This window comes from Conger conger, chromosome 4 (genome assembly GCF_963514075.1).
Source record: "Conger conger chromosome 4, fConCon1.1, whole genome shotgun sequence".
NCBI classification, from domain to species: Eukaryota; Metazoa; Chordata; class Actinopteri; order Anguilliformes; family Congridae; genus Conger; species Conger conger.
In genome coordinates this window covers 45,004,249-45,028,170 of record NC_083763.1, presented here as the reverse complement: position 1 = coordinate 45,028,170, position 23,922 = coordinate 45,004,249, and the positions used below count along the sequence as shown (strand labels likewise).

The 23,922-nt window shown below is 46.4% G+C and overlaps 1 protein-coding gene across 3 annotated transcripts in view; it reads right to left on the bottom strand.

Annotated features, from left to right (window-relative positions):
• The window catches only part of ryk (receptor like tyrosine kinase), a 65,020-nt gene that overhangs the window by 38,492 nt on the left and 2,606 nt on the right, over nt 1-23,922 (bottom strand). For all 3 annotated transcript variants that reach the window (XM_061240340.1, XM_061240341.1, XM_061240342.1), the window contains exons 2-3: nt 1,432-1,553; nt 304-403 (exon numbers count right to left, since the gene is read on the bottom strand). In XM_061240340.1, the coding sequence (XP_061096324.1) occupies nt 304-403; nt 1,432-1,553 (222 nt within the window). The remainder of the gene's footprint in view (nt 1-303; nt 404-1,431; nt 1,554-23,922) is intronic.

Sequence of the window (23,922 nt, the reverse complement as noted above, 5' to 3'; positions counted from 1 at the left end):
TTGTTTTAGCTGAGGATTCATGAGTGACGTTGGCTTTAGCTGAGGTTTCATGAGTGATGTTGGCTTTAGCTGAGGTTTCATGATGTTGGTTTGAGCTGAGGATTCATGAGTGATGTTGGCTTTAGCTGTGGTTTCACGAGTGATGTTGGTTTTAGCTGAGAATTCATGAGTGATGTTGATTTTAGCTGAAGTTTCACACAAGAGCCGAGGTTTCATGAGTGAGGTTGGATGGAGCTGAGGTTGTGTCAGTGAGTTGGGCTTGACCTGGGCAGGGGAGTATGGAAAGGTGTAGGACTGGCAGACCTGATCGGCTCCGAGGCACCTCCCCCTGAGCTGGTATGCTGCTTTTGGGCAGGCTCATAGCGGCAGGGTTGTCCACCTGGAAGCCCAGCTTGTAGTCCACCTGTAGCAGGTGGGAAGAGAGAGAACGCATAATTACAGGACATTTTCATACCCTGAAACACAAATTCTCAAGTTCACAAGTTCTTGCTTCGGTACGATGAGAAGAATTGAATTGCTGCTCATTTACTGCTAACAGGTTGCACGATGGCCTATTGGTTTTCATTCCAACCAATCTGTTCATTAAAGCAGTTCAAAACATTAGTGAAATTTCAAACATTTTGTGTTGAAGCCAAATTTAATAATGCAGTTTTGGCTCGGTACCGTTTGGCTCAAATCATTTGCCTTGTCTTTGAACTTTTTATTCTCTACAAATGGTTTTCTTTCAATGACAAGTGGTCAACATTTCCATCATTTAAGACAGACCTGGACATTGTAAGACTGGTGAAGTCCTGATTAGTCCTAAAAAAATGTCTGTTTCTGACATTATGTGGTATGACATTAACAGCCACCCTCGTTAGACATTAACAGTCTGTAATAAAAAATCAAATGGTTCTTTTTCCTTCAGGAATTACAATTAAGGTTCGGAGGGAAGCCAGCATACGGAAAGAACTACAGGACCTGGATTGAGAGCCACTGAACTACAGGTTCCAAAATGAAAATGTGTTTTTTTCGGCACAGAAGTGCACAATTGTGCCACTGCAAACAAGCCTACAGAAAGCATAACCTTGAAAATTGCAGCCAGAAAACCTGGAAACAAAAACGAGTGCATGCTCTGGAGTCACACAATGGCAAAGAGCTAAATGTTTAGCTGTGTCCAATAGTTTTACAGTGTGTAATCACAGACTTGATTCAAAGATGAAAACGTCTATCACCAAAAAGTTATAGTAAGTATATCGTCCAAAAAATATATTTTTTAAACATAGGTTTTTGGGGGGCAGTACAGTGAATAATCCATCGAATGCATATACTATACAATTCCAGAAACCCGGTCAGCAAAGACGGACTGCCTTCAAGCACGACCACCAGATGCTTTAGCAACAGTCAACATGTGGGGGGGGCATTGCCTTCTTATTTTCATGGAAAGCTCACCTTTTTGTTGGAGTGCCAGGTGAAATGCAGGCTGTTGGTATCAGCAGGCACGGGCATGATGAAGGACAGGGCGTAGTGGCTGACCACATCGTCCCTCACGTAGTACAGCTCGGCGTCCTGACCTGAGGCAATCAGAGAGAACAGTCAGCTCAGGAGGGGGGTGGCCATGGTTGTGTTCAGCATTCAGTAACCCCCCCCCCCCCCCCCCCCCCAATTCTTTGGCCCGGAAAAGCATTTTTGGTGGTGAAATGACATACAGTCCAGAGCAGGCAGCCTCCGGCTCACAAGACCACTGGGTTTCTTACAAAAACACCACCAACACCAGCTTAATGCTTAACCCAGATGCTGAGAATGTAACAGAGAACACAAGTGGAAAAAACACGGTAAATCACGCAGGGAAACTTCATGAGGTTAATGCAAAATAAGGAATTGCAATGCAGTCAAAGTGGGAGGTTCCATAGCTGCATTTTGTTGCCTGGTCATGGGAAAACTCACTGAATTTGCATCAAGGAGGTTAAGTGAGAGTGGAGCTGAGCAGGGAAATTGGGAGTCTTTTCCATTAACTTTAAAAAGACCACAACAACTAAAACATATTTCCTTTTTATGCCTATCTGTTCAAGAACTCAAAAACAGTCTGTAAAACCTTCAAAATTATCTCTCTCCTAAATTTCTCTGTTGTAAATGAAGACGGCAAAGGAAACTGTGTTTCCCCCGCAGAATGTTTACACTAAAAGCTCTTTATCCTTCTCAACTGCACTCATAAAACACGGCCGCTTTCGGACAGTGCCGCCTCGTTTTTCAACACGACCGATAAAACTGAAGAACCCGGGCGTCGAAGTGACACTGCTCTTTCACTTGGGAGGAATTCCTCTCATTCGTGAAAGGCTTTTAAGTAGCCGGCCCCAGACGCCTGTCGTTGGAGTAAAGGTGCGCTAATCCTACAGACGAGACGCCTAAAGTATGTGTGTGTGTGTGTGTGTGTGTGTGTGTGTGTGTGTGTGTGTGTGCGTGTGCGTGTGCGTGTGCGTGTGCGTGTGCGTGTGAGAGAGGGGGGAGGTGGGGGAAATCCAAGTTGAGATGCTGCAGAGATAACTCCGCAAACAATCGCTCCCGCGCCGTGTCTCGCCCGGGGTGTTTGCTGTCGGTTCTGATCTCAGGCCGGCTCGGCGAGGCCGTCTCTCGGTCTTAAGAAGATCGAGTTCAAAGCCGCGGGAGGAATGTGCGGAGGCTGAGGGCGCTCTGACTGCGTTAACCGCTCAGACGCCGCACGCGCATGACAACGTCCGAGGGGCCTTCACACAGCAGGGCCGTGTTCAATCTGAAATAACACTTGGCTACGTTTTGCTACGGCTTCTGTGTTGAACGATATGTTTTCCCCCAACGTTTTACAACAGACTTTGAGGTATGTTTGATCCCGTTTGGTGGGTGTGGCGAGGCTGTAGCCCCAATCAATAATGATGTAGGCCTTCTAAGACACCATAGGAGTCAGTTAGTCTGCCCAAGGTTTGCAACAGGATGCCACCGTTTCTGTTTAAATAAGTGTTTTGCTACATTTTGTCAGGGCTGAACATGGCCCAGGTTAACTCTGAGCACAAGAGAGAGGCTGCTCTTGTGTGAGTGTGAGGGTCTGGAGAGAGATGTACAACAGGCAGATGTAGAGGGTGCTTCACCATACTAACGTAAACTCACCGGGTTCCCAAAACCAAGTTAGCTCACCACGTTCCAAACAGTCTAATTTTCATGACAAATAACAGAAAAATTACTTTTTCATAAAAACTTGGTATGAGTCACATACGCGCTCCATTTCAGCATACAGTGACATGGTAATGGTGATTCACTGTAACAGTATGGTGGGGAAGCTGTTGCTAACGAGAGACTACGAACTGGGCAGGCTTATATGCTGGTGCTGGGACCATCGTGAGCTCACACCGTCTTCCGAAGACAGGGACATTGTGCAGTTATTTGTTGTTTGCTCTACAATTATTGCTCCAATTCACATCAAAGTGTTTTAGTGTCTGGGATAGTCAAACAACCATAATCATGAAGCACATTCCTCGGGAGAAAAACGACCATTGAACGGACGCTAACTTCTGGTGGAAGTGGCCCGTGTTCTGTTGGGAGCAGAGTGAGTTTACGTAATACCGGGACAGAGAGCAGACTTTCGCAGCTCACCATTGGACATACTGATCAAAGATAAGGGGGAGATCCTCTCCTAAACCACTTACGCACGAAGAACAAGTGATCCCACTGCAGAGCTCAAACACAACGGCACACAAACCCGTGTTCTAAGAAACGGCCTGTCAAAGCTCCGAGGCTAATTTAATTCATGTTGGGGGGGGGGGGGGGGTGATGTGGGGGGCCTACAGAAACTCTGGCCTATGGCTTAAAGTGACAGGCCCTTTCACATTGTAATGCCGGCAGGAGAGGACGGCAGAAACCCCAGGGAACAGCACAGCTAATTAAGGCAATCGAGGAGCCGCCATTCCAGGCCCCAGGCCACGGGGGCCAAGTGCTGAACTTGGTGGCAGTGGTGGTGGTGAATAAAACCTCCAGCGTTAGCCCCCTGCTCCCCCCCTCATCCCCCATAATCACTTCTGCAGTTCAGATAGGAGAAAAGGCTGAGGCTCCAGACCTCCAAAATGGGATAAAAGGGCAGCTATAAAACAGCAGGGCGTTTAAGTTCCACGTCTCGCTGCCTTATCTACAAATTGGTTTGGCATCATCCGAGCGGCGGCCACAGAGGTGGCATTGTGCTCGGGGCAGGGGGGTGCCTTTTTCAACCGGCTCTCAGACGGTAGGCGGGGCAAGGGCCGTGGCTACAGCCTATCGGACGCGTCGAGAACGTGCCCGTGCCAACCCGGGCGCTGAGGTAATTAAAGTCCCACAGCACTTTCCCTTTGTGTACGCCTCCTTGCTAATTAAGAGGTGGATGGGGGGGGAGGGACATTATAGCAGGGCTGATTTAGACCGAGATCCAGCGTGGGGGCGAACCCCATTAGCTCCTCGGTTCGGGGAGGGTCTGCTGGGACCGTTGCTCGCCTCGCTGACCCAGAACAAAGTGCACCCACATCAAACAGCAGCGGGTTAAACACACGAGGGCCTGTACTTACCCAGAGTGGTTTCCTCCGTTTGCAATAGATACCTCCGTTTCAGCGGGCCAACTAAAAAACAAGCCTGGGGGTGTTTGTGGGGAGGTGGGGGTGAAGGGAAGGGGGCTCTCTAGTTTATAAAACTTGCCTTGGAGCAACAGAAACGCACCACATTAGAGGACGTTTTCACGTTTTACAGCCTTGCTAAACTGAAACGCTAAAACACCTCCGTCGTTTTCTGGTTCGGCGGCACAGCCTCTGTGGAATTTGGGATTTCACTACCCCTCTATGCTTCGAAGAAAAGAAAATATGTGATTCAGAAAAAAAGTAATAAAACAAACTACAACAACAAAATAAAACCGGACACAGCGTCCTGCCAGTAGAACCGGTCCCTGTAACGCAGGGGGGTTGAATCCTACCCGAAAAGGGCCAGCGTGGGTGCAGGTTCTGTTTTAGCACAGCAGCAATTCTCATTCTCATTCTAAATCATCATTGAAGACCATGATTATTTACTTAGCGGAATCAAATGCGGCAGTGCTGGGCTAAAACAAAGACCTGCCACCAGACTGCCCCATTACAGATAAGATCAAACACCCCTGCTCTGGGTGTCTCGGTGGCGCAGCCTGTAGAGCACTGACCGCATGTTCATTGCGAGCCGCGACGTCGGCGGTTCAAATCCGACCGTCCGACATTTGTTGCATGTCTTCCCCTCTCTCTCGCTCCCATTCTTCCTGTCTCTCTATACTATATACTGTCCAATAAAGCTGAAAAAGGCCTAAAAAAAATATCTAAAAAAAAAAACAAAAAAAAAAAAAAACACCCCTGCTCTAATTTTTCCTCGTGTACCCTTCTCTCTCCCCCCCTCCCCTGTTCTTTCCTTCTCTTCTCTGCCTTTCGGGAACATGGCACGCGGGTGGCAGAGTACGTGTGGCGACCAGCAGGGGGCGAAGAGGCTCAGCTACAGGCTCCAACATAAACAAACGACTTTTACTCCATGCTCTGCGCTTCTACTCAGCATCACCGCTGAAAGAGAGCAAAGCTTCCCTCCCTCGAGGGCTTGGGATCGCATTCCATTCTTTGGAGTGGAGAAGAGGGGGGGGGAATAAAGAGGCAAGCAGGTGATTTAGTGCACAGGTAGAACAAAAGCCCCTCTGTGCACCAATACTCCAGCCTTAATCCCTGTCTGAATATCAGGGGTAGGGATGGGCACGGTTAATCGATTAAACCGAAAGGGACACTTCAACAAAATGTCTAAACCGCCGTTTATATACATTTCAAATGTCTAAAACTTCATAATTTTCAGCTGAAAAATTATGCTGATACAGTACGGAACACATTTGTTGGCTAAATGGCTCAAGTCATGAAGGGTCCAAGGTATCAAATGAGCCCTTGACCATGTATGAATTGTTTGACTGCAAACAGAGAAAATAAAATATGAAAATATGCAACATTATATAGATATAATGCACAACAAAAGCGCAATGATGAATCTTAGATGAAGGAAAACGATAGCGATCCTAAACGCAAGTTAAACGGAGAGCGATTCAATCAAAAAGGAGCATATAACACAGCACATCTCTAGTATAATTACTAAGGACATGCTGCCTCTTAATTTTGTTAAGATAAATAAAGGCCTTCTTGAGCCCATGAAATTGCGAGATCAGAACAGTGCAGGATGAAAAGGCTACAGCGACGAGAGGCTACGGTTGGTGAATGTGCTCATACTGAATTGTATTGTTTTGGCTGAGGCCCAGCCAATTGGAGCATGCTTGCACAGCCAATTACCAGGGCTCTAAAAATATATGAATCCGGTTAATCAATTAAATTTAGCTAATTAACCGAAAAAGCCCGTCCCTAATCAGGGGCCACAAAAGGAATCATCAGTTGGGGGAAACACTATCGTACTGACTGAACACTAAAGATGCGGCTGCTATAGTGATTGTGGCAAAGGCAGTCTGATAACTGCTGTGAAATCCTTTTTTATGGGCTGCATAAACAGGATAAACCACATTCGGGTGTATGGGGGAGATTAATCTCAGTTACATTTCTCCCTTACTGAACATGTTTTAGGTTCAGGATATGATGGAAAAGGACTTGCTGATGTAATATATCTCTTCAAGTCAGGACATTCCCAACAAATTAAACCAATTGTAACCTTAACCCTTATAGTAAACTTAATCCTCCATGTAGCCCTAAACCTAATAGTACCCCCAACTCAAACCCTATGGCACTTCAAAACACACCTCTGCCTTTCATTTGGCTCTCAAAGGGCTTTTGGTTAGGAATGGGATCAGTGGGAGTGATCGAACGTATCCTTCCAACACCAGATGAGGCTTAACACCAGGCTCCTCTTCCAAGTGAGGAGCGGACTATCCCAGAACAAATTGCTCCAGGAAAGCTTCTCTTACAACCAAGACTCGCATTACGAAACCTTCACATTGTGAGGCAAAAGGAAATGGAAGCATTTTTCAGCAAAAAGAACTGCCAACAATGTGCTATGCCCCCTGTCGCCCATAGACATAGATCAATCGACGTGACATGGCAGAAATCAACTTGATGTGGGGCGGCACACCCAAAACATGTTGAAAGCATTTCCCATGAGTGGCTCTATCTCTATCCACACAAGGCATGGAACTCATGACTGACAGACAGGTCCATTTAAGATTGGCTTCGGCACGGGGTTGTTCGAGGGAGCTGTCAAGATGGAGAGCGCCGGGCCGCCCCATGTGGAGGGTGTTGCTCTGGCGAGGTCACCATCTGCACAGATGTCCTGGAAGGCAATCAACCTAATACCAAACAGGTGTGCTGGTTACACGAGGGTGTGTGTGTGTGTGTGAGGGGAGTGAGGAGTTTGGGGACTGAAAACACTTTCATATGCGACTCCACTCTGTTGACATAAACCGCCCGGCACAACCGCCCTGTATTCCTACGGCAGTGGAATAAGAGTGATGTCGTGACCCGCTCCGCTAAAGTTACCGTCAGCTCTGAGTGTCTTCAAATATAATTAGCATTTTGCCCTGACTCTCTCACAGCGGAGAAGGGAACTCTTGCAGCTCGTGCTTAAAGCCTTTAGGGTATTCAGTAGCAGGCACTACAATGGTGTAGAAAACCAAATGAGTTTTGGTTAAAGTAGCTAGTGAATTTAAGGCTAAACACAAACTGTGTTATGTTGCCACTACCCCGAGTTCACCTTTCTGATATGGTGTCGGTTACTTAATGACATTCGCGACAGTAATTAAATATCTTATTAAATACCTTAAGAGGTCCTCTTAAAGAACTGTGAGGATGTCATAACAACAGTGACGGACTCACAAAATACCTGTGAGGATGTCAGACTCTACCCTGGCTCTTGTGCTTCACAGAGACCCCTAGAGAAGGACAGTTTTAAGCAAGCTGAGTAATACTTCAAAACAACGTGCTGCTGGCCTTCCATTGGTGACGTTCATAAACACGGTGTCCAGTTTACTTAGTGACAAGCAGGAATGCAGCAATTTCCTTTGGCCGTTTCCACAAGAGTAGCAGTACCGGTGAACTGGATTTTGCCTCGAGGAGAATAACTCCCCCCTTTAGTCTCCGCACACTGCATCGTTCTCTTCCGTGGGGCAGCATGTTTTCTCTGCAGTCAGTCTGCACTCAGAAAGGGTCAGGAGTGCAGGCTCCTCCCTGCAGCATATACCACAAAGCCGTGCGCTACTGCCCACAACCGAATACACGTTACGTGCTCAAACTATATTGTTACTTTAACAGACAGCAGAGCTCTGGGCCTGTGTCGCCAAATGTGAAATCATGCAGTTTTATATGAATACAAAAGTATATTGTGCACAAAATGGAAATTCTCCTTTGGGTTCACCAGAAAAAGACCTAAGAAACGTACAAAAGCACAAAACACTGAATACAGTGAGTAAACAATAAAAAAGGAACAAAGAAAAGGAAAGGAAAGGAAAAAAGGAACATCAAAACACAGGAATTTGGACACAAACCTAAAAACTGTGTCAGGCCTGCAAAAACTACCACTTCTGGTTTCGAGTTCCCATTTTTACCCAAACAGCATTTTGAAAAAAATATTGTTTTAGGCAAGGGCTTGGCGTGCCACGTCAGCCAAAATAGGTGGGCTTCTGAGAGACAAATGAAGGAGATAATGACTGCTTCTCTCTTTGCTTGAGTAGGAGAATCATTCATCCCTTGGAGAGAAGGGCGAATGAGCCATCTGAAGCAGGCAGAACCGCAGTCATGGGAACCCGTGCTAATGAAAAAGGGGAAAGACAAGAATGGGAGATGCTTCCAGGAAGAAAAATAAAGGGAACTGCTGAAGGAAGGTCTTGGTCGAACGAACTTTGCACCAATGCAGTACTGCCGAAATAAAGAACGTGGGAGAAAGAGGCACCCCTTTGAATTGCACAATGCCAGGTTGAGTGGCAGCCAGCAACCCTATCACTTAATACAGAGCGGGTTTTGCCAGGGAGAAGTGATTTGCGCTAATAATTATCCCTCTATTGTTGATTGACCCCTTTTTAAGGGAGTCTTTTTTCTTCTTTCAGCTCCTTTTAAGACATTTTTTCACTCAAAGCTCGCTTTTCAGCTAGGCCGGTAATGATGTAATCATATATAATTAGCTTTTGTTTGTACTGTAAAAAACGAAATGTAATAGGTGGAATCTGAGTATTTCAGCATTCAGTATGAGAGCATTAATGGAGAGTTATAGCGGGGACAATGAAACTGGATCTCTTAAAGTGATTTTCTGTCACTATTCTTCCCCCAATATTATTGGAAATGGTGAATGTGTAAATAACAGATTGAGTTTGGAATAGCCATGAATACTTGAACGAGTGTCTCACTGTTAGTGTGTGCATATGGAGACTATATGGCACTATATTAAATTATGTGATAAACGGCCACATTTTCTTTTATGCGCTCTCAAAAGAGCCATTCTCTCCATTACAGCATTAATGTGCTGGAGACACGGTAGTGCATGTGAAGCAGATACGTGCCTCTGCCCAATCTCATCTCAATCTTCCTCCAGGTCCAAAGGGCAGGTCGAGGCCCGGCTGCACAGGGTAGCTGGGTGCCGCATGACCAACAGCCCCAGAAATTCTGTGCCAGAAACAGCAGACTCGGGATGAACTTCTTTCCCCAGCAGATCCCCCCCTCCTGCCGCTAAAGAGAGGCAGACTTCACAGCCTGGGGGCCCTACTCACCCCCTGGGACCAGTCGGTGGGGCCCATCGCAGCAGAGACTAAGACAACTACTTAGACAAACCCGCTGCATCTCAGGGAGGCCTCAACCAGCTCTCTGCTAACATTTCTTCCAAAGTGCTCCAATGTTGACAAATATAGGAGCATACTTATTGTAGGGACAATAGAAAAAGTCCCTGGATTCCACAGAACTCAACTACAACATCCGTGATGTAGGACAGTCACCCGGCTACCATTTCCTGTTACTGTAATTCACTACTGTGCTAAGGATCGGAGTAGTTGGCATTCCAATTCTAGAAGGGTGAAACATACGCCAAATTCTCTTCCTGAAACTCTCTTCCTCAAACACACTTCTGCAAACACGTTTCCTCAAACGCTCACTCCGGAAGAAACTTTCCCTGGACCAGCATCTTGCGTGGCTCTCTCCGGAAGAAACTTTCCCTGGACCAGCGTCTCGTGTGCAGCACTGGGAAGGCCGCAAGGCTGAGCAATGCACGCTCGCACAGGCCAATCCCAGCAACCCGCCACAGACCACGGCAAACCGGTCCGGAACATACACGAATGCCGGTGTTTCCAGGGGTCTGAGAAGAGCCACGCGCCCAAGCAACAGCCTAAACAGTAACTCTTGTAAGTCCCAGGAGGCAAGCGACTTGCGATAAGGACAACGCTGCGTGTTTTGGAACAGGAAGAAGGGCGAGCGGTTTCCCCTTTTTCATACTACAACTCCTCCGGATTTCGCCCTGGAAATCAGAATCTACCCTACGAGGAAATCCAATGGAAGGACTTAAGTAAGGTTGCAACTATGGGCATATACTATAGATAGCTTAAACTCAACTGGAACTCCTGTAATTGAATGTACATAACTGCATTAATGCTCAATGTATCGTATAGTTACTGCACACATTTTCCTTTGGTTGGCTCCAAGCCATCCGCCGTGCTGCGTGAGATTTAATATACATCACGCATAGACAGGATCTTGCATGTGGTCTATTTTAATTACTAACCGGTCATAGCACAGCATTATCTCGATACACACTGATAACCGTAAGGTTATCTTTGATTTGTTTGGCAACTTCACGCGCCATAGTTTCCCCACTAGCTCCAGCTAGTTTCAAACCTCCCTCCATCTTAGTTTCTTTGTTCTCCCTGAAACACGTGTCCATGGTGTGCAGTCATTTCTTAAGGTTCACAGAAGATCCATGTTTATTCGCTGACAAGCGAATTCAAACATGATTGGACAAATGTTGCACAAAATATTACAGTACGCTGTCCACAAGCTACAGTCGTACAAGCAAGCAACCGGCGGCCATTTCAGAGGGTTAAGAATGCAAATACCGCATGGAACTGAATGCTACACCACTATAGTTGTCAAATAATTTCAGTGTGTTTAAAATCTGTAGCTGTTAGTTCACTTATGGCTTATTTTATGGTGTTTCTTCATCCGTGTTGACACGGCAAACTGAACTTCGCTTTCCACTATGCGGTATCCACATAAAAAGAAATAAAGCAATACATCATCATTGGGCTATTTATCCATCGGATATTGAAAGCGACATTTCCCTGCTTTCAGCGAAAAATGGACATTGTCCAGATTGTCCAAATCTCACCGCCACAATTGTCCCGCGCCATAGAAAATGAATTGGCATATAAAATGCAAGTTTAGCGTTCGATAAAAAAATATAAAATTGTACAGAGACCTGTATTGGCAGGAAAGTAAAATCATTAGACTAGTCGTCTATGGTAAAATAGACACGCGCATACACACAGTTTGTTGTACACTGTAGCAAATTGTGCTTTGCCCTGTTCGGCACTTTGCATATAATAAACTTTGCTGTATCTTGCAAGGTTGTTCGTATTGATATTGCTCCTGTATTAAATTAAGTCAGCCTCTGCTAATTTAAAGAACACCAAAATGCCTTCACCTTCTTGCCTGAATCATTTATATTAGTTTGGTATCAACTGAAAGTGTAGTATTTTGATTTAGTTGAGATTAACTATAAATGCGTAATTTTAATTATTAATTGAAATGGGCAATTCACAGTTATTATAAAATATTTTATGAGACTGATATTTAACATAACGCCAGTATTTGTAGAAAGATGGTATAACCATCTATCTCACCTAATTGGCACCATATGTGAGGATTATTAAGACAGAAACATCTTAATTATCAATCCTCGCAGCTCTACACGTACCATGTAGGAGCATATCCCTCACATAATTGGTGCCCCATTTTCGTAGGGTAAAAACCCTACACTTATAATGCATTCCAATTCGTAGATGAAAATTATTTTTCCAGTTAGCACACATCAATTTTCAGGAGCAAACAAAATTGGAGCAGATTCTAACCCCTCTTCAAGAGCAGATTTCTGGAATGTTCTTCAAAGTTGTGTTCTACAACGTCATAGTTTTTCATTATCAGCTGTGATTGCCACATCAGCATTAAAATGCTTTGCTTTTGTGATTGCAGATTCAACTTAACTCCTCACAAGGACGCAGCAGTTACGGTGCCAAGCAGCATGGAGCAAAATATGGTGTGGAATGTCTGGGAGGGAGGCAAAATGAGCCGCCTTGTGCTCCATTTCCACCGTGACAAATTCCTCTGGAGCAAACAGCTTGTTTTTATGGTGTTCCGTGAACTCCCCGGCCACTGATGGATCTTGTATGGAACATCACGCTCAAACAGGCCGGTCATTATGGGACACACATCTCATCGGGTGCAGCACTTAGCCTACTCAGTCACATGAACGGCTGCTTTAAAGGAAAAATTACTGTCACAACAACGTTTTTTAACCCCTTCTGGCAGAGAGTTCACATAGGTAGTGGCCCGCTGAGGCATGGGGAGGGAGAAGACGGCATCAGCCGCCTCAGGCAGGATAAGATAGGAGCCTGTCCCCCCTGAGGAGCTGTCAATCAAACTGCTTCCTGTCCAGTCCTGAGGACGAACGACCCACTCGACCCCACGCTAGCTCCAGAGGGGGGACAGGAACTACCAGTAGCTCCACACAAGTTAAGGGGGCGAGAGGGCACTGAAGGTCCATTCCACAGCGGTAGATTTACAAGCTGAAATGCAGGCCGCATGTGCAAAAGCAATCACAGATGGACACATGCATGAACCTGAAAGCACAGACACACTCAGAGTCATCTTGAAGGGTTTGGTGAATCCTTTCCTCACTCAGAGCAAAGAGCAAAGTTCTCCACTGGTCCGGGCCAGAAACCAAATTCACTGGCCCTACCATTAAAGCTACTGGCCCTGAAATTATTTGTTGTTCCAGCATTATTTTAGCATCAAATTTATTGTAGATCCAACTGGCACACTGGGCCGCCAGTTGAAGGTATCAGCTGGCCTGGGGGTTGTAAACATACTGTCAGGCCACCAGGCTAGTGCTCATGTCAAGTCCTGCTCAGATGGAAGAGAGTCGTTTTGGTATAGTAACAAAAAGACTGGAGGGAAAAAACCCCCAAACAGCCATCGTGCCTCGCTTTTAACCAAATAGACTCATCGCATTGGCAGTGGCATGGTCTTTGTGTGTTGCCTCTCCCTGCTGCAGCTGTCAAAGGGAAGGCCACCATCTGCAGGGAAACCTTGTCCTCTCAGCCCACTCCAGCGAGAGCGATTAATGACCGATGCGAACGGATACACGGGAAAAAAATCCATTTCAAGTCATTTAGCCGCCTCTCTTTTGCTCACAGCTTATTGGGATAACGCCATTTAGTTTTCTTTCCATTTTTACTGTGGGGAAAGGCAGCTGCGTCAGCTGGCTTTGGCCCGGGAATTCACACCCGGGAACTTTCAGCCTGACCTCCAGACCCCTTTCCCAGCAAGTGAAAGCTTAATTTCAGGAGACTTTAACCCATATCTCTCCCTAGCCACTTATCCAGGGTGTACATGGGAGCCTCTCTGACCAGGGCACAAAAATTCCTTGCGGGTGCCTCCATTGTCTGAGGTGGGGGTAGGCAGCCCCAAGGTATAAGCAGTGCTCCCCTGTATTTGCGGCTGAAGGGGGAATACTTTTGAGTCGGGTGAATTTCAGTATGCAGAGTCATGCAGACGCCAATGTTGAGGCCAGTGGGGTCAGCACAAGTCGTCAATAATAGCACGTCATGGCCTTAACTCATTCCCAGGGTCTCTCAGCTCCCCGGACAACAGCAACGGGCAACGATGCGAAGAGGATTCTGGCTGCCATGTTTTGGCACGGCCTCCGCCAACTGTGCGATGATGAGTAAAACACTGCTCTTTCCCACTGCGCTGAGCGTTAATGTCCGGCAAACCAGCGGCAGTGTTTCAAAAGTTGAGAACTTCCCAACGTTTCAGCTGTTTTAGCGTCAACTCGAAAAGGCTGTGGCTGGAGTCACTTGTGCTGCCAAGAGCCCTCTTCTCCAATCACGTTATCTAGGCTCTCACCAACAACCTCAGAGCCGTGGGCCTGACATTTTTTCATGTCAGTTATAGCTACCCAAATTCCAGAGACGTGCTTTGCAAATTAACCAAAGTTACTGCTTCAGACAAATCTCAACCTCATCAGCACGGCTCCAAATGAGGCATCAATTCAAGTTAACTTACCCTGAAATGAATCAGACTGCAGGACACCAAGCTCATGAACTGCCATTTCCCTTTATCTGAAGCAGGAGGGACATACCCACTACTTTGGCATGAGGCTACCATTTTAACTGCGACGTGGAGATTGCAAAGAGGCAAATTTGGAACGCAAAGTCCATGAAAGATGACCGTTTGCTTGGTTCGCAAACATGCTTTTACCTAGCAGCGGCCCAAGATTCAGGAATCTGGCGTTAAAGTAATCTCGGCCTGTGCCTTTGCAAACCCTGCCAAGAGGAGTGCTGGCAAGATGTTAACTGGACACGGCAGTGGAGCAGCCTTCTGTGGTGTCACTCTGGAATGAGCGCTGTGTGCACCTCACACCTCCTTGATGAATAGGGTTCTCCAATGTCTGCTTTTCCTCACACTTTAGAGAAATCCTAGCATCTCAGATTGACCATGGAATATTCATCTGTTGAAGTGGGGGGTGGAGGGGGGCACCTCTTGCCCTTCTTTCAACTGTGTAATAAGCCAGTACAGTAACTTGACCTACGTTCAAGAGAACAAGCCTGGCCAAATCCAGAAGAGAATAAAGAGAAAGATGCTGCCCTATTGGTCACATTCAATTTAAACAAACAATGATAGAGCAGATTATGAAAGCAGTGAAAGTGAGCATTTTACACATGGGGTCCGTGTTTCTTCTCTGGTAAGACGTTCCACTCAGGCAGGAGAGCGGAACTGGGGTGAGGAACTACCCCCAACTTGAATGAGGAGAGTACTTCCTTGGGAGAGTTAAAAACAACTTTTCAGATGACGCGGGATCCCCACGCTGCCAACCTCATGGCAACCAGTGATAAGAGCATGTCTGACCTGCTACGCTTCAACTCCCTGAAACCTCTCTGCATTCCAGGCACCTTTTCGGCACGTGAGGAGGACCGTCTCTGGGCCCATGACAGGGGGCTGCGGCGAGGCCCAAGGTCGCTGGTGAGAAAGGCGAGTCCAGACGAGAGCCCAAAAAGTTTGGTGCGAGAGACAAAACATTAGGTGTGAGAGACAAGCTAATCAGAAGGCTGGTCTTCATCTGCTTTGCTGTCACCCCTGTTAGTCTTGTTTATCAGCCAGTGGTGGAAATCTCCTACGCTGCTACCTTCCAATGAGGAACTGAGGCTCTCTTTGGTATTAAAATGCCTGCATTCCAGCTCATTTTGGCTCATAAACGCATGATCACCTCTGATTTCCTAAACCTTGTTGCAGATTTGCAGGGTTTTTGGCTTTTTTGAGGAGTCAAGCCAGTTTTAATATCAGACAGTTTTATTTTCATAGTAGTTTGTGTGTGGAACTCGTGTGACGAGTCGTGTGACGTACTGACCGAATGTTTGTCAGGAGTTGGAAGAAAGGAGAGTGAAATTACTTTTTGAAGGGCCAATAAAAGGGTCAGCACTGTCCACTGAAAAAACACACGGAGCCGCAGCCAAAAGCAGTTTAAAAGTCCAAGATTCTAATCTATTCCATTTGCTGATAATAAATATTAGCAAGTTTGGCAGCAAAACCCACGTCTGATCACAGGGGAATCTCATGAGAACTGACGGATAAAAAGCCATAGGTGTAAGGAGGAGACCAAGGTGTGCTGGGTATCTCCTACAAATGCCACCCGGGCAGCAGTCCTGGCTCCGGTTAGCTGTGTGTGAAGATAAGGAGCTGTTCAGGCTAGGGGGGGGGTCGGCCGCCCAAGATAAACAGAGGCCCCTGCTCCAGCCCCCTGGGGCAGGGTGGTCAGGAGAGCACACAAACAGAGGTCCTGAGATTCTCTTTCTATCTGGGTGCCCTCTCTACCTACTTATTACAAACAGACCGTGTGTGTGTGTGTGTGTGTGTGTGTGTGTGTGTGCATGTGTGCACCGACTCAGACACAAGCTCACGGGACCACTCCTTATCCACACACACTTACATTATTAGTGACGAGAACATAAAACGCATTGACAGAAACAGGTCATTCAGTCCATCTAACAGGGCTCTACGTTAACAGGTTTTCCAAGGACCTCATTAGCTCCCAAGTTGAAAACAATAAGAGCACAATAATGTATCCAAATAAGTAGATTTAGCCCAAGTTATTATTCCAGTTAGCACACATTCATTTTCAAGAGCAAATGTTCCAAAAATGGGAGCACTGTAAAGCCTTGTCTAAAGGTGGCATTTATCAACGTCTCATGTGTGTGCAGCAGTGCGTCAAGCCAGGATTTAGCAATAACAATGGATTTCAATTACATAGCACTTAACTTGATCTCAAAGCAATTCACACTGAAAAGGGAAACTCAACTCAACCACAACCACTGTGTACTATAGATGGGCATGGTTAATCAATTAACCTGTTAACTCAAATAGACACTTAACCAAAGTGGCCAACATCTTAACCGGTTAAGTTTTTAATAAAACATTTTTTTAAACATTTACAGAAACTTTAAGACATTTAAGATCCATCCATCCATTATCTGAACCCACTTATCCTGAACAGGGTCGCAGGGGGGCTGGAGCCTATCCCAGCATACATTGGGCGAAAGGCAGGAATACACCCTGGACAGGTCGCCAGTCCATCACAGGGCACACACACCATTCACTCACACACTCATACCTACGGGCAATTTAGACTCTCCATTCAGCCTAACCTGCATGTCTTTGGACTGTGGGAGGAAACCGGAGTACCCGGAGGAAACCCACGCAGACACGGGGAGAACATGCAAACTCCGCACAGAGAGGCCCCGGCCGACGGGGATTCGAACCCAGGACCTCCTTGCTGTCAGGCGGCAGTGCTACTCACTGCCCCATCCGTGCCACCGACATTTAAGATACTTTAAGATATTTTGGAGTTTTGGGTAGGGTCGTAGAATGTCAGAGTAGCCAAATTAACAATATTTGCAACACCAAAGAAAACGCAGTGGAGTAAAGCTATCGCAAGCATCAAACTTAGGTCCAACAACTAGCTATGTGATATAATGCACAACAAAAGCATCATAACAATTCTCCAATTTAAGGAAAACTATAGTGATCCTCAAAACACAAGTTAAATGTGAGTGCGATTCAACCAGAATGGAGCATATTGCACAGCACGTCACTTGCATAATTAGTAATAAAATATAGTATATGTTGTATCTTTTTTTAAATTTTATATATATATATTTTTTAGGCCTTTTTTCAGCTTTATTTAGACTTAATTGGCGGCACGGATGGTGCAGTGGGTAGCACTGCTGCCTCACAGCAAGGAGGTCCTGGGTTCGAATCCCTGTCAGCCAGGGCCTCTCTTGTGTGGAGTTTGCATGCTCTCCCCATGTCTGCGTGGGTTTCCTCCGGGTACTCCGGTTTCCTCCCACAGTCCAAAGACATGCAGGTGAGGCTGATCAGAGAATTGCCCGTGGGTATGAGTGTGTGAGTGAATGGTGTGTGTGCCCTGCGATGGACTGCCGACCTGTCCAGGGTGTATTCCTGCCTTTCAACCAATGTATGCTGGGATAGACTCCAGTCCCCCTGCGACCCTGTTCAGGATAAGCGGGTTAAGATAATGGATGGATGGATGTATCTTCATTTTGTTAAGCTAAATTAAGGCTTTCTTGATCCCATGGAATTGTTCGAGCCAGTTTGGATACACTGCTATAGACATGTATTTTGTGCAACCATAAAGTTTTTTTTTCCTGAAACGATGCCCCTGTTGTGCAGTAACATATCAAATTAACACGCTTATACTGACTTTTATTGTTTTGGCTGTGGTCCAGCCTATTGGAGCATGCTTGCACAGCCTATTATGGGAGTTCTAAAAATAGATTTTTAATCGGTTAGAATAAATGTCGCTATATGTCACCAAACCATGAAAATACAGAAAATTCCCATCCCTACCATCCACCTGGACGATGCAGGCGCCATTTTACAAGACACTGTAAGGGGTGACGACAGACATTCACAAGGCCTGTGTAAAGACTCCAATGCTTTAGGGTGAGAAGTAAGATTATAATTACCCACCAGTTACCCTCATGGTTACACATGCCTATTTTTCAGGGTTATGACAAATACTGAAGTACAGTGGATGAAAAAGCAAGTGGAGACAGAGGGATAACTGTAAATGTAAGGGGGGTTTTCCCCCCCAGAGTAAAAAAGCCCTGAAGAATTAGAAAGATTAAAAATCACTGCTTCAGAGGAGCAACTCAGACGTGGGGTTGTAAGATGGGTGCAGCCAGACGAGCATTCTTGATTAGCTGGAGTTACAGGCATTAGCCACAGCAGGGGAAAGTGTGTGGGGGGTTGGATGATTTTCCGCCACTGCAACTCAAATTTGGTAAGCACCATGGTAAAAATGATTGGCAAGCGCTGTTATATTTGCTTGTGGTTGACTGCAGTACAACATTTTTTGGTTGGCGAAGCCTTTAAACTCAGTTGTACTGTTTATATGCATAACAGACCTTTCGCACCCAGTGGTTGGGCTAGACTGCTGTTCAAATATAGACACACACAAATAACCTCGCTCTGCGGGTCATTTCCGAGACATCGCCAGTGGCTCAATTGAATCCACCTATACAGTACGTATATCCTTCAACAAACATTCCTCAACACAGTTGCTGCACCTTCAACTGTCAACTTAGAACTAAACCATGCATTTCTCACGTGCTCTTTAAGATTGAACAGACTGACTTTTGGGAAGGTACATTGCACATTCTCAGCCTGCCCTCCCCCTGGTTTCAGGCAAGCCAGACTCCGTTCCAGTGAAGAACCTGCCAACAGGCTAACAGAGAGTCACTGTCTGGCTCATAGTTTTTACTAGCACTCTGTTCACGTTTTACTGGTGAAATGCTCCGCAGGTGACAGGTTGGCCCTAGTAAATCAGAGCCGGAGACAGTGCTGTCATCCTTTAATTTCACATCTGCGAGAACCCTCCCGGCTCAGACGGCACACGGAAGTCTCCGGAAGATATCTTCTTTTTCCGACAAAATGGAACATCTGGTTGCGAGCTCAATTGTCTGAAAAATGGCTCCTTCGCTCGGCGTGTGCCGCCACATTCAGGGGCTCGAGGGGATGCTCCCTAATTCGGGGCACGTCGAGGCACCCGCCTGGTCCATTAACTGGCCATGCTTCACTTCATCCACGCACCCACCCTCAGACAGCATCGCCGAGGATTTCTACCGTGGGGGCTGACGTCAGCTTCGAATACCTGCATGCTTAGGGCTCGCTGAATTTATCGTGCCTGTGCTTTTAAGGCATGCGAAAAGGGCAAATGTTAAATGCTAAATGCAAAACAGATGAGAAAAGCCTAATTAGTTTCACTTGCAGGGCACTGCCTTCGGTAGAAAATATCGGCCGCGCTACGAAATGCAAAAGTTAACGCGAGAAAACTGACTCGACCTTAATTCTGTATTAGTTAAAATCTGAGAATTACCGGGCGAGTTTAGGAAACCCCTACTGAGAGTGCAGTATGTGCTTTCCAGCACGGGCATGTGTTTACTCCGTGTCAAACGGAGCATGCATGCGTCTGTCAGAGCCGGCCAATCACTTTTGCTCCGGACCTCCTGTCAAGCACCGGACCTCTTTAATGTGAAAACCCCGCAAGCAGAGACCTCTTATCATGAATCAGCCTGGCTTCCAAAGGAAGAAAAAATAATAGGATTTTCTGCCACGATAGTGGAGACGTTTCGAAGAGGGGGGGGAAGAAAACTCCCTGCAGAAACTATGTTGGGATCTGTGAAAGGAATTACGGTGTCGGACGGAGCCGACAGAGAGACGTGCGGGAAGAGCCTCGTGCAACGCCGTGCTAGGGAGTACCGCTATGGGGGCAGGATAGAGAGATAGAGAGAGAGAGAGAGAGAGAGAGGGGGAGAGAGAGAGAGGGAGGGAGGGAGGGAGAGAGAGAGAGAGGGAGGGAGGGAGAGAGAGAGGGAGGGTGGGAGGGAGGGAGAGAGAGAGAGAGGGAGGGTGGGAGGGAGGGAGGGAGAGAGAGAGGGAGGGAGGGAGGGAGGGAGGGGGAGAGAGAGACGGGGGGGGGGGTACAATCATGCATCATGCCCGCTTTCTACAGAACACTTCAAACTGAAGAATTGTGCATATCATCTCCCCAGCCAAGTTCCCACAGATTTACAGTTCTTTTGACTTCAATGAACTCTCGCTGGATTTTCAGGGGGAAAGAAAGATCATGCTCATATCCTCACCTTTAAAAGCTTGTTTTTCAACCTCTAAGCTGAAAACAGACTATCATTACTCCCCATTGTAAATCCATGTGATGCTTCACCTAACCCGCAAATGAATACGCCGTGAACCAGATTATACTTTCCCAGCGCTTTTCAAGACCGAGTGCACGTCAGGCCTCCATTACCCCTGCAGCCTACCCTGCTTGGGCAGGGGCCTGCCTCACTCGATGCCAAATTATAGACCATTTATGGACCTGGCACCTACCCTACCGACAGTCGGTATCGATACCGATATGGCCCAGTCAGACCATGGGTTCTGCTAAACAGGTACCTCTACCGGGGAGCTCCGATCTCAAAGGCGCGGGTTTCGGCAATCGGGCCGTCGGTCCTTGAGCCTGACCCTCCGAGGGGAACGGAATGTATCCAACATGGATATCCCATGTCACGGGTTCCACAATCAGCACCCCCCACCTCCCCCAAAGGCCCCCCTGACACCACCACACAATGGGCCTCAGTCCCCTTTCAACACCCCCGCATGCCTCAGCCTCCAAGATGAGCAGCAGCCATTGTCAGAAACCAGAAGCATATGAAACAGAGACAATCAAGCCTTGGGTAAGAGCAAGCCGTGAGCGGGAAAAACATGCCAAGCGAAGCAGACAAAAAGGACCCCCCCCCGGGCCTGACATAAATGCCGACACACAAACGCAGGAAGACCGGGCCGACAGAAGTGTGGACTGCCCGGAGGCCCGTCAGGCGAAGGATTGCAAACTCACAATTGACGCAGAAATGCGATTCAGAGACCGCCGCGTGCCAAGTGCGCTTCTGCCACAGCATGAGTGTTCAGAGCGCCAACCGCTCCGCGTTTCTGAAGCACACTTTGTCCCGGGAACAGCTCCGCAGACGCCAACCAAACCCCAAGAACAAAGATGGTGCTGGAAAAACTACAGAGGGACTCTCTCCTCCTTGGCTTCTTACAAAGTCTACACCAAAAAAATAAAACATTTGACAGTATCAAATCAGACCAAACCCACCCCATGAACCAGTTCATTATCACAGCCAGAACTGGCAGGATAATTCTACCCAAGGCAAAAACAAAACGACACAGACAGTCCTTTCTATCGACTGCTGTAGCACTTTTCAATTCCAGCCATACTAGGGCAATGAAGTAATACACCATTAGCACTGTTTGTAGTTTGTCTAGCTGCATTGCATTGTCCAATCCCAGTTTGCACTTTGTGCACTCTTTGATAGCATGTGTGATTCTGTATGCTCTGCACATGATACAGTGACGTACATACATACATCACTGCCATGAAATGAGTGTTATTTTTGTTGTTGCCATGAAATGTTCGTTGTTGTAGCTGCAGATGCTGTTGTGAATGTTGATGTTGGTGTTTGATAATCTGTGTTACTACACCAGGAAGATAAATCTCATGTTTTCTATAATCATGACGAATAAAGTAACTCTAACTCTAACTCTAGAACTGCTGCAGGCTGTTTAAACGTGCCGCTTCCAGGAAGCAAAGCAATAAATTCAGTTTCACTTTGGAGTCAACTTTACGGTTTGTGAACCAATGACAATTAACTTGGTTTGGATCAGCAATGGTTTCTAAAGACTACTTTCCGTAATGTCATGAATGAATCTGTGGCGTAATTAAAAGTTTTTTCATAAGTGATTGCTAAAAGAAACAACATGATCTCGCTCCGATTTTTCAGGCCCTGGAAATCGATTCACACATACCGAATCCTGGATAAGCGCCACCCCGCAATGACATTCTGCACTTGCAAGGAGAAATATAATAGATATGAAATAGATTTATTTAGCATAGAGATACAAAAATGTTTTGTACACATGCGTTGGAATGCCTCAGTTTCGGTAACGTGTAGTTAACTTCAACCAATAGAGGCGGACGTTCAGATTTCGGTACAGAGGCCAGTCCAGTGGTCAGAACATTCAGTCACCTGTCGTCGAATTAGGCTCAACAGAAAACCTTAACAGACCGGGACTGCGCTCTTAGGATAACAGTGCTGCACTTTTTATGAAGGTCTTGCTGCTCCTCAAGTCCAGGTGGCCTAACCTTCCCCACACCAATTATTACTTCATATCTTTTGCTACCCAATTGCTCAAACTGACAGACCAGCGAACAACCAACAGCTGCGTTTGCACAGTGCTTTTTTAAAATCAAAAAAGCTCCATCTAAAGTGTAGTGTTGAAAGCACTACCCATAAGGTAGACACTGAGAAGCTTCTGTTTCGAACAGAAACAGAAAGGGAATAAACAGATCTGAGCACCCACAGAACTGAAATAAGAGCAGAACGACCTTCTCCGGGTAATGCACAAAACTGGCCGGCCAGCCGACCACCAACCCCACTCGCCAAATGACTGTACATGCAACATTCCAGAGAACACTGTCAAAAGGAAGTTTCCAGAGCACTCCTGTTAACTAATGTTTTAATCTTCCTAATCGGATTATAAAATCAAAGAGGGTCTGTACGTCGTCAATCGGCGTCCATCAGATGCAGGCTCGGTGCATGAAAACGCACAGAAGAGCCTTGGTCTGGTTAGGACCCTATTTTTTAGGAACAATGGCAGAAATGGCATGCTAAAGGAAAGCCAGTTAACCCCTTATGGGCGGATGCAACCTGCACGTTATAGCTCCCTTAACAGACGGACACCAGAGTTGTAGTTGATCCTATGACCGTTTTTCAAGACATGACCGTTGAAATGCATCGTGATTCCTAGGCCTTTCTATGGGTTTTCTACAGGGGATTAAATTAATCTCTCAGATATGCACTGCAGATAAAAATATTCACATTCACCTACAGGTATTGTGAACACAATAAACAGCCTCTGACTGCACTGGAATCATGAATTTTGGACATATTTTCTGGGCCTTGTGGGATTTGCTACCTGTTGGTTTCAGTTTATCTCCCTTATGGATGGTTGTTAAACTATATCCAACCACAGATCCTATAATCACAATATAAATCAGACAGCCTGCTTTTTGTTTTGTTTATTAAAGCTAATCTTTCCAAAAAAGCGTCTTCCGTGTTGCAGCCCGACAAAATCAATGACCTCTATACTACGCGACATCTTGAAACAGATGGCCTCTGGCAACACATAGCTTTTTGAAACGTTAGACAGAGCACTGCGTACCAAGTACAGGCGGTCAACATCTTCCCGTAATCAGAAGCCACGGCGTTTCAAATCCCAATAACCAGCTCAAATAACATCGTGGTTCAAAGTTCAACCGAAGAGCTCAATAAGTGCCTGGCGCTGATAACGTGACATGCTCCAGAGGAATTTAGTGTATGTAATCCTGCTGCTGTCTCGCCGTACAAACCAGCCGCATTCTGTCTCCGTCTCACCAGCCAGCAGTGCACCATGACTTGATGAAAGGGGAGTGACCTGAGGAATTCATATAAATCGGTCTCCTCTTCATAAGAGGGAAGGAGGACCTTGGCTGAACAAGTGTGAATGAGAAGAAGACACAGAAACAGCTTTTGAAACA